This window comes from Eptatretus burgeri, chromosome 9, assembly GCF_056783735.1.
Source record: "Eptatretus burgeri isolate ZD-2024b chromosome 9, Ebu_testis_v1, whole genome shotgun sequence".
NCBI lineage: Eukaryota > Metazoa > Chordata > Myxini > Myxiniformes > Myxinidae > Eptatretus > Eptatretus burgeri.
The window spans coordinates 39,149,847-39,165,816 of NC_140969.1; the positions used below are offsets into that span (position 1 = coordinate 39,149,847).

General features: G+C 47.3%; 1 protein-coding gene across 4 annotated transcripts in view; it reads left to right on the forward strand.

Annotated features, from left to right (window-relative positions):
* Positions 1–15,970, forward strand: part of AHCY (adenosylhomocysteinase) — a 59,233-nt gene that overhangs the window by 26,651 nt on the left and 16,612 nt on the right. For all 4 annotated transcript variants that reach the window (XM_085894840.1, XM_085894841.1, XM_085894839.1 and 1 more), the window contains 4 exons: positions 8,882–8,957; positions 14,742–14,894; positions 14,979–15,091; positions 15,294–15,501. In XM_085894840.1, coding sequence (XP_085750966.1) covers positions 8,882–8,957; positions 14,742–14,894; positions 14,979–15,091; positions 15,294–15,501 — 550 coding nt within the window. The remainder of the gene's footprint in view (positions 1–8,881; positions 8,958–14,741; positions 14,895–14,978; positions 15,092–15,293; positions 15,502–15,970) is intronic.

Below are 15,970 nucleotides of genomic sequence, written 5' to 3' on the forward strand. Positions count from 1 at the left end.
GCTTGTGCAGATGCATCGTTGAGTCACGTTAAGGTTTTCCGTGTGCGCGCGCTGACGGTGTTTTCGATAAAGATGGTGTTTAAAAGTCATTTTTTTTATCCCAATAAAGGTTATCGTCGCATGCCTAACTCGCTAAGCCGTCGGATTATGTAAAGATTGTTGGTGGATGGCCGAATATTACGGTTTTGTCACTTTGATAAAATAATATTGAATAATTGCGTGGAGAAATGGAGATTTTTGCTTCGCTCGACGTTACGAGTTCGTTTTAACTTCGATTTTAATTTTGTCTTCGGTTTTTGCGATCGCTTAGGACGCTTAAACTCGGTTGTCGAAATTCTGGAACAGCGATGAATAACTGATATATATATATATATATATATATATATATATATATATATATATATATATATATATATATATATATATATATATATATATATATAATAAGTCTTTTATCAGATTCTTCTGAAAAGTAATACACCTATTATCTGGCATATCCTGCTGGTACTGAATCACTTTTTTAAAAATAAAAACAAAAAAATGGAATTTTTATAAGAAATCTAGTTTTTGTCTGGGACTCATTATCTGCAAACCACAGTGTAAAATCGTAGACCACAATGAATTCAGAATTCAAGCTCCCCTTGGGCTTCTGACTGATTCATGCTTTTATTAGACAAGGTCAGAGGTCAAGTTGACGATTTCGTAAGTACCAGTCTATGACTGCTTGTTTGTTTGTTAGTTTGTTTGTTTGTTTGTAGGCACGATAACTCGAACGGAAGAAGCTACCAATGTCAAATTACACCACGTGATTCAGGAGGGTGATTGTGATGGCTAGTGCTGATTAGATTTTGGTAAAAATCGGTCAAAGGTCAAGGTTTACAGTGAGGTCAAACATAATTCCGTAAATTCATGTGGAGAAATGGAGTATTTTTGCTTCGCTCGACGTTACGAGTTCGTTTTAACTTCGATTTTAATTTTGTCTTCGGTTTTTGCGATCGCTTAGGACGCTTAAAACTCGGTTGTCGAAATTCTGGTAAAAATCGGATGTTTTGGAGACGTTTTAAGATTGTATAAAAAATAGTTCACTCGACGCGTCACGGGTCGTCCCGTGATGCAGTGCGCTCGAGCAGACGCGTCGTTGAGTTACGTTAAGGTATAATTGCGTGGAGAAATGGAGATTTTTGCTTCGCTCGACGTTACGATTTTTGATGGTTTGATACAGAATCATCGTAGAAACTTCTGGTTTGCGTCGCTACCTTCTCGAGAGACAGCTTTTATTAGACAAGGTCAGAGGTCAAGTTGACGATTTCGTAAGTACCAGTCTATGACTGCTTGTTTGTGTGTTTGTTTGTGTGTGTGTTTGTGTGTTTGTTTGTAGGCACGATAACTCGAACGGAAGAAGCTACCAATGTCAAATTACACCACGTGATTCAGGAGGGTGATGGCTCGTGCTGATTAGATTTTGGGCAAAATCGGTCAAAGGTCAAGGTCACAGTGAGGTCAGACATTCAATTTTTGATTGTTTGGTACAGAATCATCTTAGAAACTTCTGGTTTGCGTCGCTACCTTCTCGAGAGACAGCTTTTATTAGACAAAGTCAGAGGTCAAGTTGACGATTTCGTAAGTACCAGTCCATGACTGCTTGTTTAAAAGTTTACAGATTCTTTATTTAACAGAAATTTTTAATGTAAGTCGGTCAAACATTATGAAATAAAAAACTACGGTATTGTTTTCAATTCCAATGCTTAGCATTGCTAAGAAACGGCGTTTAAGATTTGAAGTTGAAGACAAACATTAAGTGGTGGATCTGGAACTTATAATAGAAGTGAGACTGTACAGTATAACCAAATATGCAATACTTTAAATGTGCAGTCACTGCACACTCTGTCCGTAAACCATATTACCATAAAACCGAGAAACTCCTGCAAGCAATCGTGACGATGCAAGATCACATGTCGTGCCATTGCCTTTGGTCACGTGACCCTCCATGAGTGGAAGCGAGGTTGTACCCGCCGACTTTTGTTTATGGGTATTTTGACTTACAAAATCTATAGATTTCATAAGTATATTGATGACTTCTGTCCTCTGTTTGTGTGTTTGTTTGTGGGCACGATAACTCGAGAACAGAAGAAGCTACCAATGTCAAATTACACCATGTGATTCAGGAGCGTGATGGCTCGCGCTGATTAGATTTTGGTCAAAATCGGTCAAAGGTCAAGGTCGCAGTGAGGTCAAACATCCAAAAAATGATAACTCGAGAACGGAAGAAGCTACCAATGTCAAATTACACTACGTGATTCAGGAGGGTGGTGGCTAGCGCTGATTAGATTTTGGTCAGAATCGGTCAAAGGTCAAGGTCACAGTGAGGTCAAACATCCAAAACATTCTATTTTTGATGGTTTGATACAGAATCATCGTAGAAACTTCTGGTTTGCGTCGCTACCTTCTCTCAAGACAGCTTTTATTAGACAAGGTCAGAGGTCAAGTTGACGATTTCGTAAGTACCAGTCTATGACTGCTTGTTTTTTTTTTTTCATTTGGATCTGGATCTTCACCAAAATCGAACAGATTAATTGTTGTCACACACCCTACTTGTCCACCAAATTTCATACAAATCAATCCATAACTTTTTGAGATCGCTCGCTCACAAACCAGTAAGGGTGAAAACATGACCTCTGCCCACCTTCGGTGGCAGAGTTGATGCAGGGCTTCATCGGGGTATTTCTCTTGGCGACCCATTTCACATGCTCGGGTAATATATTAAAGTACCCCATCTGGGAGTTCTATGTTGAAGTTTGTCTCCTTTATAACTGACACACACACATTGACAGTCTGATTGCAATAGACTCTCCTGGCCTTTCAGGAACAAGTGAGGCTAATAAGTATACCTCCTGCCGGTGATTGTCTGACATATTTTTAATGGCCACAGACAGATAGCATGCAGGATACACTTTGAGGCATATCTTTCAACCTGATTGCAACTACAACTTCCACCTCTCCAAACATATTGTTACGGATCTGGAAACTATGAGCACTCAACATTCAGGTCTCAAAAGTCAGTTATTCCGGTAAGTACGTGTGAGATAGGTCCCTTTCCTTTTTGTCTCGTGGGAGACTCGAAAACGTGCGTTGTGACGTCTTTAGTTAGGTTATTACATCAGCCATCCCATCACGCTCCATCCCCACAGACGAACTCCTCTGGTACGACGATTTTCTCAGGGCAGATCCTGTTACTCCCTGCGCAAGCGACGCCACTTGGCCACGAGGAATATTCGGGGCTTCCGAGCAGGGGCCACGGCTCCGCCTTGGAAGGGTGCGGCCATAGGCCAATGAGGGACGGACAGCGAGATGATTCTCGCCAAGGCCCCGCCCCGCGTGGGAGGAGATGTTACGGATTTGGAAGCCATTTACACACAAACAGACAGCAGTCCCCAAGCTTAGTTATTTCGATAAGTATGTGTTTATAGTTCGGGTCCCGTCCTTCTGTCTAACGGGAATTACATGTGTGCGCTGCGAAGTTTCTTAAAAGTTAGTTTTTTTTTTTACATTAAATATTCCCTCCACTTCTTCACACCACTGACTCTATTGCCCACGTGTTTTTGGCTGAAGGCGTGGGTGGAGCCTCCATCGCATCAGATCGAGGCTCTGCTCTGAGGAAGGGCACAGAGCGTTTCCTCCAGCCAATGGGCGAAGGGCGAGCAGGGCCGAGGTGCTCTGGCCAATGGGAGGCCAGACTGCCGAAAACTACTACAGAGCCTCTTCGGGGGGCGGGCTTCTGAGACACCCCGACACACACCCCGAGACGCCTCGTCCAATCATGAGGCTCATCTCCTCAGGGCCGACTCCGCCCCAGCCAGATGAAGTGTTTGCCCTGTCAAAAGGGAAGAGTGGAGTGGTTGTCAGGAGGAGAGTGTGAGTGATCGGGGCCATTTTGCTCTCGGAAGAGCGTGAGAGTACAGGAGTGATCGTGGCGATTGCTTTTCGTCTGCGATCGTGGTTCAAGCGGTCTTGGTCTTGGTGTCGCCGAGTCTGGAGTCTCGGCTGCTCGACATCCAAGCTCCTTCGGACCACGGGTCCCACACGTGCAGTCACGGGCCTAACCGCACGAGGCGGCCAGGTACCGACAAGACCCTGGTCCCCAGCTTGCCTTTCCCTCCTGGGCTGAGGGACCGAATAAAGACCCAACGGGGTTCATTGTGCGTGCGTGCGTGCGTCCACACGCGCGCACCAGTCTGTTAGGTTGAATTGTTTAAGTGTTTTATTTTCATCATATAGTGCATTTTATTCAGTTGTAACTCTGCTCTGTGTCTCCCTTCCCGATTATTGCCCCATTATAAATAAACCCCCAATTGTTAAATGTTCCAGTTCGTTGCCCGTGTTTTCTTCCATTGACCCAGCACGGTGCGGGCTTGAGAAATACTGAGGCTGTAAATTGTCATTGGGTCCGACGGACTTTGGTAATTCCGCTCAGTTACACCAGGCCGAGGTAACTAGAGCGACCCGGTTTGATAGAGTCCGTTGAGGGTGTGACTTCACCGGTAATTTGACGACGTGGGTACTTAGGTGTATTGCAATTTGGCTATTGACCCTACCCCACGCCGTTTGAGAATTGGCGATCATGGTCCTTAAGTGACCTGTGACCTTCGGAGTTGTCCGAGTCACGACCTAAATTCTGGGTGTTCGGTGGAAGACGGCTCGACTTCTCCACCTGGCGACCTTTCCTCGCCACCGACCCCGGCCCACAACAATATAGCCCCCGGGCAGTGCCAGAAGAGGGTTGGAAAAACGGGAGTGGTGTGGACGGAAGGTCGTGTGTCGTTGTCAGTGTCGTTGGCGTTGGCGCAAAGAGTTCAGTGCAAGAGGAGTTCTGTGGACGAAGGGTTTTTGCTGTTATGAAGGGGTGGTCACAGGAGGTCTACGTTGCTGTTACGAAGGGGTTTTTGTTGTCACGAGGGTTGAGCAGAGGGCCATCGAGGTGGCGAACGTGTCTCTGCTGGCTCTCAACAAGGAAGGACAGAGCGACCCTGACCCCCCTCCGTGAACCCTGATTATTCGCCGCCCGAACTCCGCCACGGGCCTTGAGTCCCCCACGTGCGACTGTGGATCGGACCAACGACCTTTGTCAGGTGCCGCATCGCGGAGCACGCCCTCCCTCCGACGACCAGGTACAAGCCGAACTCTGATCCCCAGCTCGTCTCGCTCATCGGCTGGAGGGTCGAATAAAGAACCTTGGGTTTTTCTTTTCATTTGTGTGTGTGTCTGAGTGCGTTGGGCCCGTCTTGTAAGTAGAACTGCATAAGTGTTTTTGTCCATTGTAAATACTTGCATCGAATATTCGCTTTAAGTCTCGCTTCTCTTGTCTTTCATTTACTGTAAATAAAATTATTCGAAATGTTCCCAGCTCGTTTCCGTCCTTTCTTTATTTGGTCCAGTATGGTCCGGGTCTGAGTTCAGATGGGGTTTCATCCCCGATAATCCGTTAATCATAACCGGAACGTCCTGGGCAGACCCGCTTGACTGCATCCGAGCCGGAGTTGGTAGGTGGAAATTGTTACTCTACCGTAGTTTGTAAAGTGATCCTGTTCGGCCAGACGTGCCGAGGGCGTGAATCCCCGGTAGCCAAGGCTGCGTGGTTACTTTGGTATATTGGATCTGGACAATTAACACTACGCCACGCGGTCGAGATATTGGCGTTTCACGGTCGATTAATCGACCCGCCGGCTTCAGAGTTATCCGGAGCGACGGCCTATAAATTCCGGGGAGTCTGGTGGGAGACGGCGTAAACTTCCCCCATCTAACGGTCGTTTTCGCCACCGACCCCCGGCCCACAACAATATCTTGTACACCATCTGCCCCGCCATATTTACTTCCACCACTGTAGGTAGATGGTTATTTTCACCCCTGTCTTTGTTACTTAGCAAAAAAAGAAATTTTTGAGAAGTATGTTGATCGTGTGTTTGTGTTTGTCTGTCCACTCGCCTCCAGCCCAAACTGCTCAACCGATCGTTCTGAAATTTTCAGAGATTAATGGCACCAACCCTGCGACAGTTCTGCATTGAAGTTTTGTAAAATTAAATTCCGCCAAAAAAACGGTTTCGCCAAAAACTAAATATGTCCCTATATCTCAAAAAGTTGTGGACGAGTTATGACAAAACACGGTGGATGAGTTGAATAGATGACAAGAACTAGCGGATTGAATTTTGTTTCGGATCCAGCCCATCAGTGGGATACAAAACTGAAACTGTTCCACCTGGCAGAGGTATGCACTTTACCGAGTGCCATTCTACTTTGTGCTGTTTTACCAAATTGTTACTCTACGAGTGATTTTTTTTTTTTTCATTTATCTATTTATCTATCTATGTATCTGTCTGTTTGAGCAGGATATTTCAAAAAGTTATGGGCGGATTCGGTCAAAATTTGGTCGAGAGGTTGGGTGTGTGACTAGGACGAATTGATTAGATTTTGGTGAAGATCCCGATCCAGATACTCAAATTTTTAAAAAAGTGATTCAGCACCATTGAGTGATGGGGCTAAAAACGTTATATAGTGTTGTAGGCTCAGGGTCCGAGGCTTGCCACGAGGGGAAGTGCTCGGGTCACTCTCGAACAACCGGTCCCGAGGCTGCCGGGCACAGAAAACTCTGCACACCAGCAGGTTGCAAGGCAACCACGAACCCCAATTGGCACAGCCTGTCCGAGCAGGGTTACACTACTTCATGCGATTCCTTACTGTGGATGGCTGGCCAATAATAGGGTCAGTTCCCACTGCGTACTTGCGTTAAACCGTGTCAGTTGCAGCTGAGCGGAGCCTCCAAGTACGCACCAGCTAATAACAGATTGTTGGGGTAGAATTTCTTGGTTAAACTAACGTGTGGACCTTGCTGGACCAATGAAGGAAAAGACGAAACAAGCTGGGTACATTTATTACAGCAAGGCAAGGAAAATTATGTAGCACATGAAAACAGGTTTATTCATAAAATGTATAGCAGGGGAAAGCAAGGAATCTGTGGGTACAGCAAAATAAATGCAGTTATTTTTATAAAAGACAGTGCAGAGTTGACCCAATAACCTTCTCCAAACTATCTTGTATTACACAGGTTACAGGTGCCATCACACAAACGCACCCGAATAAATTAGATTTAGCCGAGACAGAGGAGGAGCAGGTGAGGTGTTGGCGACCTCGTTGGACCTACGCAACCCAATCGCTTAGGAAGGTGGAGGAGGGAAGAAAACTGGGGTGTCCACAATGCATGAGTGGGAGGTGCAAAAATGTATTGCAGTGTGATGCAAGAGGAAGGTGTGTGAGGTGCAAATTGGTAATGCTCTTTCGGTGAACGAGGCACAGATTGAGAAAAGATGCGTGAGAGAAAGCTGAATGGGGACGTGAGAAAGTCTGTTAGTGTTATGAGCATTGGCTGCGCAACGAAGCCGAGCGCCGATGACCCCGGCACATCTTGGTAACTGCTCCTTCCGCCCCACTTGGTTGCGATGCCCCCTTAGCTCTGTTACGCTCGGCTCGGTTCGGAGATTCGGCTTGGAGGATGGACAAAAGAGACCGACTGAGCCTGATCTGCTCTTTTATAGAGCCTGGGTGTGGGAGGGGCCAAAAATCAGATCAGGAGACCTGGTAGGCATTCCCGAGCTCCCCCATTGGAGCATAGCCGTGGCCACATCCCGGCCAGACTCCAGTGTCGAATGGCCTGATTTGCTTCTTAATCTGATTGTCGTGGTCACGCGACAGAGCTCCACAATTTGCGTTGGCCGAGGGTTTTCGTGAGCCCTCTCCGGCCCTCAACATGCGCTCTACTCCGTTTGAGCGTGGTTATTTAGCGGAACGCCGAAGCTACCCGGATGTCGTTAAACGAACCCCAGCGTACGTTTGCCCTTCAAGTTACATGCTGAAACACCCCGGCTTGCAATGTCCTTCCCTTCCTCCAGCACCCTCAGAGACTGGTGATTGGCCAGGGAGCTGTGGTTGGGGCAGTTTGTGGTGCAAGTTGTGATGTAGAGGAAGTGCTGTGACGTTTGTGGTGAAGGCTTTGAAACGTTGGGAGTGGTTGAGGTGATTGTCGTGAGGTGACTGAAGTGCTTGTTCATGGTTGTGGCGTTTGTGGTGAAGTGGTTGGGTGTAGGTTGTTGTGGGGAGTTTTCGAAGGTGTTTGTGGTGAACGGGATGAGTGTTCTGGGCGTTGTGGCATGGTGAGGGTCTGAGGTGAGGCATTGGTTGGTTTATGGCTTCTATTTGAACAGGAACTTGGTGCACGTATGCAAATTAGCTGGGTTGCTGTGCCTCGTGCGGCTTCTCGAGTCACCTGATCTGGCATGTGTACTTGCATAGTGGGGTTTATGTATGAAATGGAGGGAATAAAATGAATGAAAGAATCGGGGATTGAAGACCTATCTCAAAGCCCTCTGCAACGCATCTTGTCCCATTTACCCACGAGACGTATGGAAAGCGCTAACTAAACGAATACAAATGAGAACTGTCTCAGGGTCGCTAGAGGTTGGGTGCCATTGCCTCGGTGGAGTGCTGGCTTTGCAGAACTACAACAATGGCATGATATCTCAAAAGTTATATGGACAGATTCGGACGAAACTTGGTGGATGAGTTGGATAGGTGATGAGAACAAGCTGATTGGATATTTGTTGAGGATACAAAGTGTAAACTGTTCCGTCTGCCGGAAGTATGCGCTCTATCGAGTGCTGTTCTGGTTTCCTCTGCACTATTATGTTGCATAAGCACTCTTTCAACCTGACTTTCAAGGGAAAATTTACCTTCACACATGTCCCAAGGATGGTTTTTCATTCTTGAATACCTTCTATTTGGTCTGGCATTGTTATCCCCAAACATTGCTGATTTGTTCTCGCTTCCTTTGTTGCAGGTGCAGTGGTCAAGCTGCAACATATTCTCCACCCAGGACCATGCAGCTGCTGCCATTGCCAAGACTGGCGTGCCTGGTGTGTTTTTTATTTATTTATTTGTTTATTTTTTAAGCTGAGATATTGCCATGTGGTAGTTCCAGTCTGGAATTTTTGGAACACAAAAGGAATGCCCATGTTTTGAATGGATATGTTGCATGTCACATGTGCTGTTGGAATTTTTTTTAACCTTGGCTACAGCCCTGTGGTTTAAGTATTGGCCCGTCCGCCCACGCAGCGGAAGATGGGGTTTTGCAATCGTGCGTGTGCTTGCTTGCTTGTGTGAGTGTGTGTACAGGTCAGGTCAGGTCAGGTATGGGAGCATGTGCCAGAACAGCGCGTCGCTGCGTCCATTTTCCGCCAGTACTCCAGGGACCTCCGTCTGGCCATCCCCCAGGCAGATGCCAGGCCCATCCCCATCTCCTTGAGATGATGGTCAACCTGCTGCAACCACGACGCACGTGGTCAGCCCACTGGCCTCCACTCATGAGACTCCCTCGCTGAGAGAATCTGGTCAGCAAGATCATCGTCAGGAAAACGAGCCACATGTCCATACAGCCGCAACTGATGCTCAAGGACAATGCAGGTAACAAATCTCATCCGAGTCTCTCTCAGCAAACGCTCGTTGGACACAAAATCTGACCAGCGATAGCCAAGGATTCTCCGAAGAGACCTGGTACCAAAGGAATTAAGTCTCAGATCCTTGGTCAGAGTCCAAGTCTCGCATCCATAGAGCAAGACTGGAAGTACCAAGGACCTGAAGACTCGGACTTTCGTCCTCCCGCACAGATACCGGCAGCGCCACACCCCATGATCCAGTGAATCCATGACTCCCCAGGCCCGACCCAGACGTCTATTGACCTCTGACTCACAGCCAGCAGAGACATGAATATCACTGGCAAGGTAAGTGAATCTCTCCACGACCTCAACATCCTCACCACAAACAGACACAGACAGGACAGCAGCATCCAAGATGTCACCGAAAGCCTGGATCTTGGTTTTGACCCAAGAAACCCATGATCCCAGTGGCTCCGACTCCTCATTCAGCACCTCGAGGGCCCCCAAAAGGATATCAAAAGTCTCCAAAGATGACTGCATCATCTGCAAAATCAAGGTCCAAGATCTTGACATTCCCAAACAACGCACCGCAGCTTGATCTCTCCGACATCCTCCCTAAAATCCAGTCCATACAAGTGCTGAAAAGTGTGGGGGCCAGTACACACCCCTGACGAACTCCAGTAACACCTAGAAATAAGTCAGAGATGGTACCACCACACTTCACAGCACTCTCAGAACCAGAGTAGAGTTCAGACATCAGATCAATCAGTTTTGGTGGCACCCCACGAAGACCAAGAATCCTCCAGAGGACATCCCGATTCACTGAATCGAACGCTTTACGGAGATCAACATAGGCTGCAAGCAGCCCCAGCCGAAACTCTCATCTGCGTTCGGTGAGGACACGAAGAGCAAGGATAGGGTCAATCGTTGACCTCCTTGGTGTAAAGCCTGACTGCTCTGGACGCTGGTGCTCAAGCAGATGGTGGCGAACCCTATCAAGAATTATCCGAGCAAAGACCTTGCCCGGCACTGAGAGCAGCGTCACCCCTCGGTAGTTGTTGCAGTCTTGGCGATCACCCTTCCCTTTCCAGAGAGGGACAACAAGGCCCCTCTTCCAGTCAGTTGGGATGATGCCTGTGTTCCAGGCAGAGCACAAAACTGCATGCAATGACACGAGTGCAGCATTTCCACCAGCCTTGAGAAGTTCAGCATGGATGCCACAGATCCCTGGAGCTTTGCCCCGTTTCAACTGGTTCACCGCAGCCCGTGTTTCCACAAACGAAGGTGGACCATAGTTGATTCGAGGGTCAGCAACAGGGATTGTAACACCCTTGACGTCCAACTCGACAGCTGGGGGATCAGCCTGGTACAACCGCTCAAAGTAACCGGCCCAGCGGGCCTTCACTTCAGACTCCTCTGTCAAGAGCCTACCACTCTCTGCTCGAACTGCAGTGCTCCGAGGGATGGGCTTGGATGAACGCAATGCGTGAATTCCCCTGTAAGCGGGATGAGAATCGCCTGTCCACAGGTGATGCTCTACCCCCTCACAGATTCCTCGCACATAGGCCTCCTTGTCCACCCTCAGTGCACGTACAGTTTTACGCCTCAGCTCCCTGAACAGCTCAGTTCTGCCATTCAGCCTGGCCCTGCGACTCTGGTCAATGGTATCCAGTGTCCCTTGAGAGAAAAAATTCTTCTTTGCCCTGCGGTGAGTTCCAAGACATCCACCGGAAACATCAAGGACGGTGGTCCTGAAGGGACTCCACAACTCTTCAGGACCCCCCAAATCACCCAGACCCCCCAAGTGTCCACTCAGCCAGTTCGCAAACTCCTCAGCTACTCTTTCATCCCTGAGCTTGGCAACATCCAGCCTAGGCTGGGATGGTACCATTCTCCAGGATTTAAGGTGCAGCTTTAGAGTTGCTACAACAAGCCTGTGGTCAGTATTGAGGAACTGAGCACTCCGGTAGACCCTGCAGTTCTGGATCATCCTCCAACGACCGTCAATGAGGACATGGTCAATCTCCTTTGCCACACCGCCAGCGTTGGAATACCAAGTCCAGCGATGAGCTTGTGGGCGCTGAAACCATGAACCAGCCACCCTAAGTCCATGACTTCTTGCAAAGTCAAGGAACTTAGTGCTATTCTGGTTCATAGTTCCTGACCCATGGGGACCAACAAATGTCTCATAACCATCCCTATCAGTTCCAGTCGATGCATTGAAATCCCCCAAGACTAGAAGTGTATCTCGTCTGGGGCACTGATCAACCACAGACTCGAGTGTGGCGTAGAATGTGTCCTTCACGGTGAGATCACTCGCCTCAGTCGGAGCATAAACAGAGACCAGGGAAATGACACCTAAGGAGTGACGAATCCTTAATCTCATAATACGCTCGTTGACCGGTGTTACCTCAATTATTATTGGTGTCAGCTTATTGGACACAGCTACAGCAACTCCTTGGATATGGTAACCATCAGAGCGACCAGACCAATAGTAGGTGTAACCACCCACCATTATCTCGCCGCAATCCAGTGTTCGAACCTCAGAGAGAGCTGCAATCCTGATGTCCAAATGCTTGAGCTCAGATGATAACAGAGACAGGTGATCATCCTCTCTTAGGGATAGGACATTCCAGGCACCCACCCGAAGGGACCGCCTCAGGTTAACCCAAGAAGACCGCAGTCTGGTGGACGACACCTCAGCACCACTCCGACACACTCTCCCGCAATCTGACCCAGGGATGTTACCCTGTGGTTTCCCTCCTATTATCAAAGATTGGGGGTCCCGAAGGCTTTGCCTGAATCCCGTCATCCGGTGAGCTGCCCTGCGAAGGGAAGCTGCACAGGAGGTACTCCCACGGAGTGGGTTTTTTAGATTTTTTTGCGTTTTTGCATTTTGCGGTGGCCAGAGTGCAAATCCTGCCACCAACCTCCTAATAAAAAAGTAACCCAACTGCAGGAGGACGTCCGCAGACACAGTTGGGCACTAGATATGGATGGCCGTTGGCTCACAAGGAGCTCCTCCACCCTTTGACAGGTTTTGTTTTTAATCCTGCTGGGTGTCCATATCCAAACACCCTCATCACCAGAAAACCTGGTGGGGGAGACGGTTTCGTCGCCGACAACCCGACCATGGAACAGGTTCGTACAGGTTTACATGGTACCTGTAGCAGGTCACAGATCTAACCTGACCTGACATCGATGTGTGTACAGGGTATAACTTATGTTCGTAACTCGTGGCCAGACACACATAAACTGGCATCGAACACCCCTGAATTCAGCCACAAGGTCTGCCGTGACCTGGTTCTGTAGCTCCAGCGATGGGTCATTATCTGGGTTGACATCCAGGACCCGTACCGAATGCATGGTTGTACCGGTTGGCTGCTTCTCGCGCAAACACCAACGTAGATCTTGTAGGCACTGACAAGCTAAACATTCTGTCTGCACACCGTTGCACATGCAACCGTTGTCGGCACCTTGGACACTCACCACTTTCCTTTGGGGATGTCAGGGACCAAAGGACATTGGCGGCACGAAGATACGCCAACGGCCCGCCTGCTCCGCCTCCAGGGCTTCGCCCTCGTAGGAGCATTATAAATGGACTAAGCTTCTCCCTTTCTCCCTCTCTCCCTCGCCCGTCTGCTTCTCTCGAATCTGGTACACCTTCTGTTCTTGTGGACATGGAGCGGAACGGAGTCCACGGAGTGAAGTACTGGACGAGCAGGAAAACCAGACCGAGCGCCGCCTTAGCCCATAAACGATTACACTAACAGATTTCTCTATGCTCACGTTAAGCCTATCTTCTCACACATTCTTTGTTCTATCAGCAAACCCCCTGACCCACATCGTTACCTCTCCCACTGCACCTCATGACCCCTCCTCAAACCTCATTCTGCACCTCCTCACTTACATCAGACACCCCCAGTTTTCTTCCCTCCCCCCCCCCCAAGTGACTGGGTTGCATTGGTCCGTCAACCATAGCAGGCAAATGAGGACGCCCACGCCTCAAACTCTCTCATCTTTCCTTGCTCTCTGATTTCCTTGGGTGTGGGTGTGTGATGTGGTGCCTGTAATGTTTGTCCAAGTTAAGAATGTCTAAGTTATTTGTATCTGATTTGCTCTGCATTGTGTCCTCTTGTAAATACTTGCATTTATTTTTCCGCACCCCACAAATCCTTACTTTTCAATGCTGTACATATTACTTGTAAGAAAACCTTTTATCATTGTGCCACATGACCTTTCCTCACCTTAATAATAAATTGCTTACATTATAAATGTCCCCAGCTCGTTCTGTCTTTTCCCCAACTGGTCCAGCATGGTCCACGTGTAGTTATCTGGGAAGTTCTACCCCACTAATTGGCTCTTAGCTGGTGCGTATTTGGCAGCTCCGCTCGGCTGCACCTGATATGGTAAGTTAACACAGGTGCACATCGAGGGAATGAGACCCCCCCCCCTCTTGGTTGCACGCCATCCACACGCAAGCATCACGAGAGTGTAACCCTGCAGGTTTGGCAGTACCAATTGGCATTTGGGGTTGCCGAGCAACCCACCGGCGGAGTTATCTGTGCCTGGCGGCCTCAGTACCAGCCACTCGGGAGGGACCCGAGTGCTTCCCCTCATGGCGAGCCTCAAACCCAAGCCCTTGACTAATTATCGATTTTTTTTTTCTCTGTATAATTTTCAGAACTATGCAAACATACTTGCATGGAATTTCCTTGGGTGTGGGGGGGGGGTGTCGGGGTAGATTGAAACTTTTCCCAGATTCTGATATTGCTGCACACAAAATTTGGGCTTCTCGATGCTTCGGTTTGGCCATGAAAGAATAATGTACAATCCTACAAACAGCTGAAAATATTTATATAGATTTACAAATGTTATTCATGTCCAATGTTATTTCAAAATGCCATTTCCTTGTATGTCAGATGCATGGATGATATGTATGCACCATTGGTTACAAAATCATCCTTGCATATATGATGGATGAATAAAAGAAAGGTTTCAATACTCATTCAACATAACCATGAAATACCTTGACCATTGATTTTTGACTTCACTTTGTCAACTCGAGTATAAACTCCTGCATTATCCTTAAATCCTGCAGAAGGTTTTATTTATTTATTTATTTATTTATTTGTAGTTTTAATGACATATGTAGGTGGAGGTGATGTGAACCTAATTTGTACAATTGGTGCCAAGGTTCAGGATTTGTTGAGCAAGGACTTCTATTTGCTTTTTAAAATGTTAACTAGATTCATGTCGGCACAGTGTATGCATGGAAAGGAGAAACTGACGAAGAATACGTTTGGTGCATTGAGCAGACGTTGATCTTTGAGGATGGGCAGCAGCTCAACATGATTTTGGATGATGGTGGGGACCTCACCAACTTGGTTCACGTCAAGTACCCAGAGCTTTTGTCTGGTGAGCAATTAAGAAGCTTCTCTATTTGATGCTCCGTATTCGTTTGGAAAACGTAATGCAAAACCCAGAATTGTGTATTTGCAGGCATACGTGGCGTCACCGAGGAAACCACCACGGGTGTTCACAACCTGTATAAATTGATGAAGGAAGGAAAGCTCAAAATTCCAGCTATCAATGTTAATGACTCCGTCACAAAGGTAAGCCAGAAAATTTCAGAAGCCAAGCATCAAGGTTGTGGTTTTTACTTTTATCCATTCTTCATCCTAGTTTAAAACTCTTCAATTACCTCATGTAATTACCAAGTTAAATTACCTAATCAGTCCTTTAGAACTGATTTTAACCAAACACTTCAGTTGTCTTTGCTAACCGCAGCGTTTCTTCTTTATTTTTTTTTCTCAGAGCAAGTTTGATAACTTGTACGGTTGCCGCGAGTCTCTACTGGATGGCATAAAGCGTGCCACTGCTGTGATGGTGGCTGGTAAAGTAGCAATCGTGGCTGGCTATGGGGATGTCGGCAAGGGTTGCGTACAAGCACTGCAATCATTTGGTGCGAGAGTTATCATTACAGAGATTGACCCGATCAATGCACTGCAGGCAGCCATGGAAGGTACAGATGTTACCCAGACCACTGCTTGATTGCTTCATTAGTGTGTGGTCATCATCACTTTAGCTATCGGTTTGAAATATTGTTGTTTTTTTTTTTAAATACAAGTGTGAAGATGTGAAAAATTGACGACATGGTTTAAGTACCTTATTTTCCGGTGTATAAAACCACACTTTGTTATTGGCAAAAAAAGGTAAAAGTTGGGGGTGCGGTTAAGTCCCGCTCGGAAAAGTCCTGAGACGCGCGGAGTTTCGGTGAGTGGCGTATATAGAGCCTCACGGCTCTGAAAACACCATGAAACACAAAAGAAGAACAACACCTGGTCTCGCATCAAAATAAGAATTATTCACAATAGCTAGAGTCCATTAACGGAGTACCCACCTCAAATTAGCTTGCGTGGCAAGCTTCCCTCGTATGTCGTGTTCAAGGGGAAGATACTGCCGATATATATGTTTATATATATGTTTTTTTT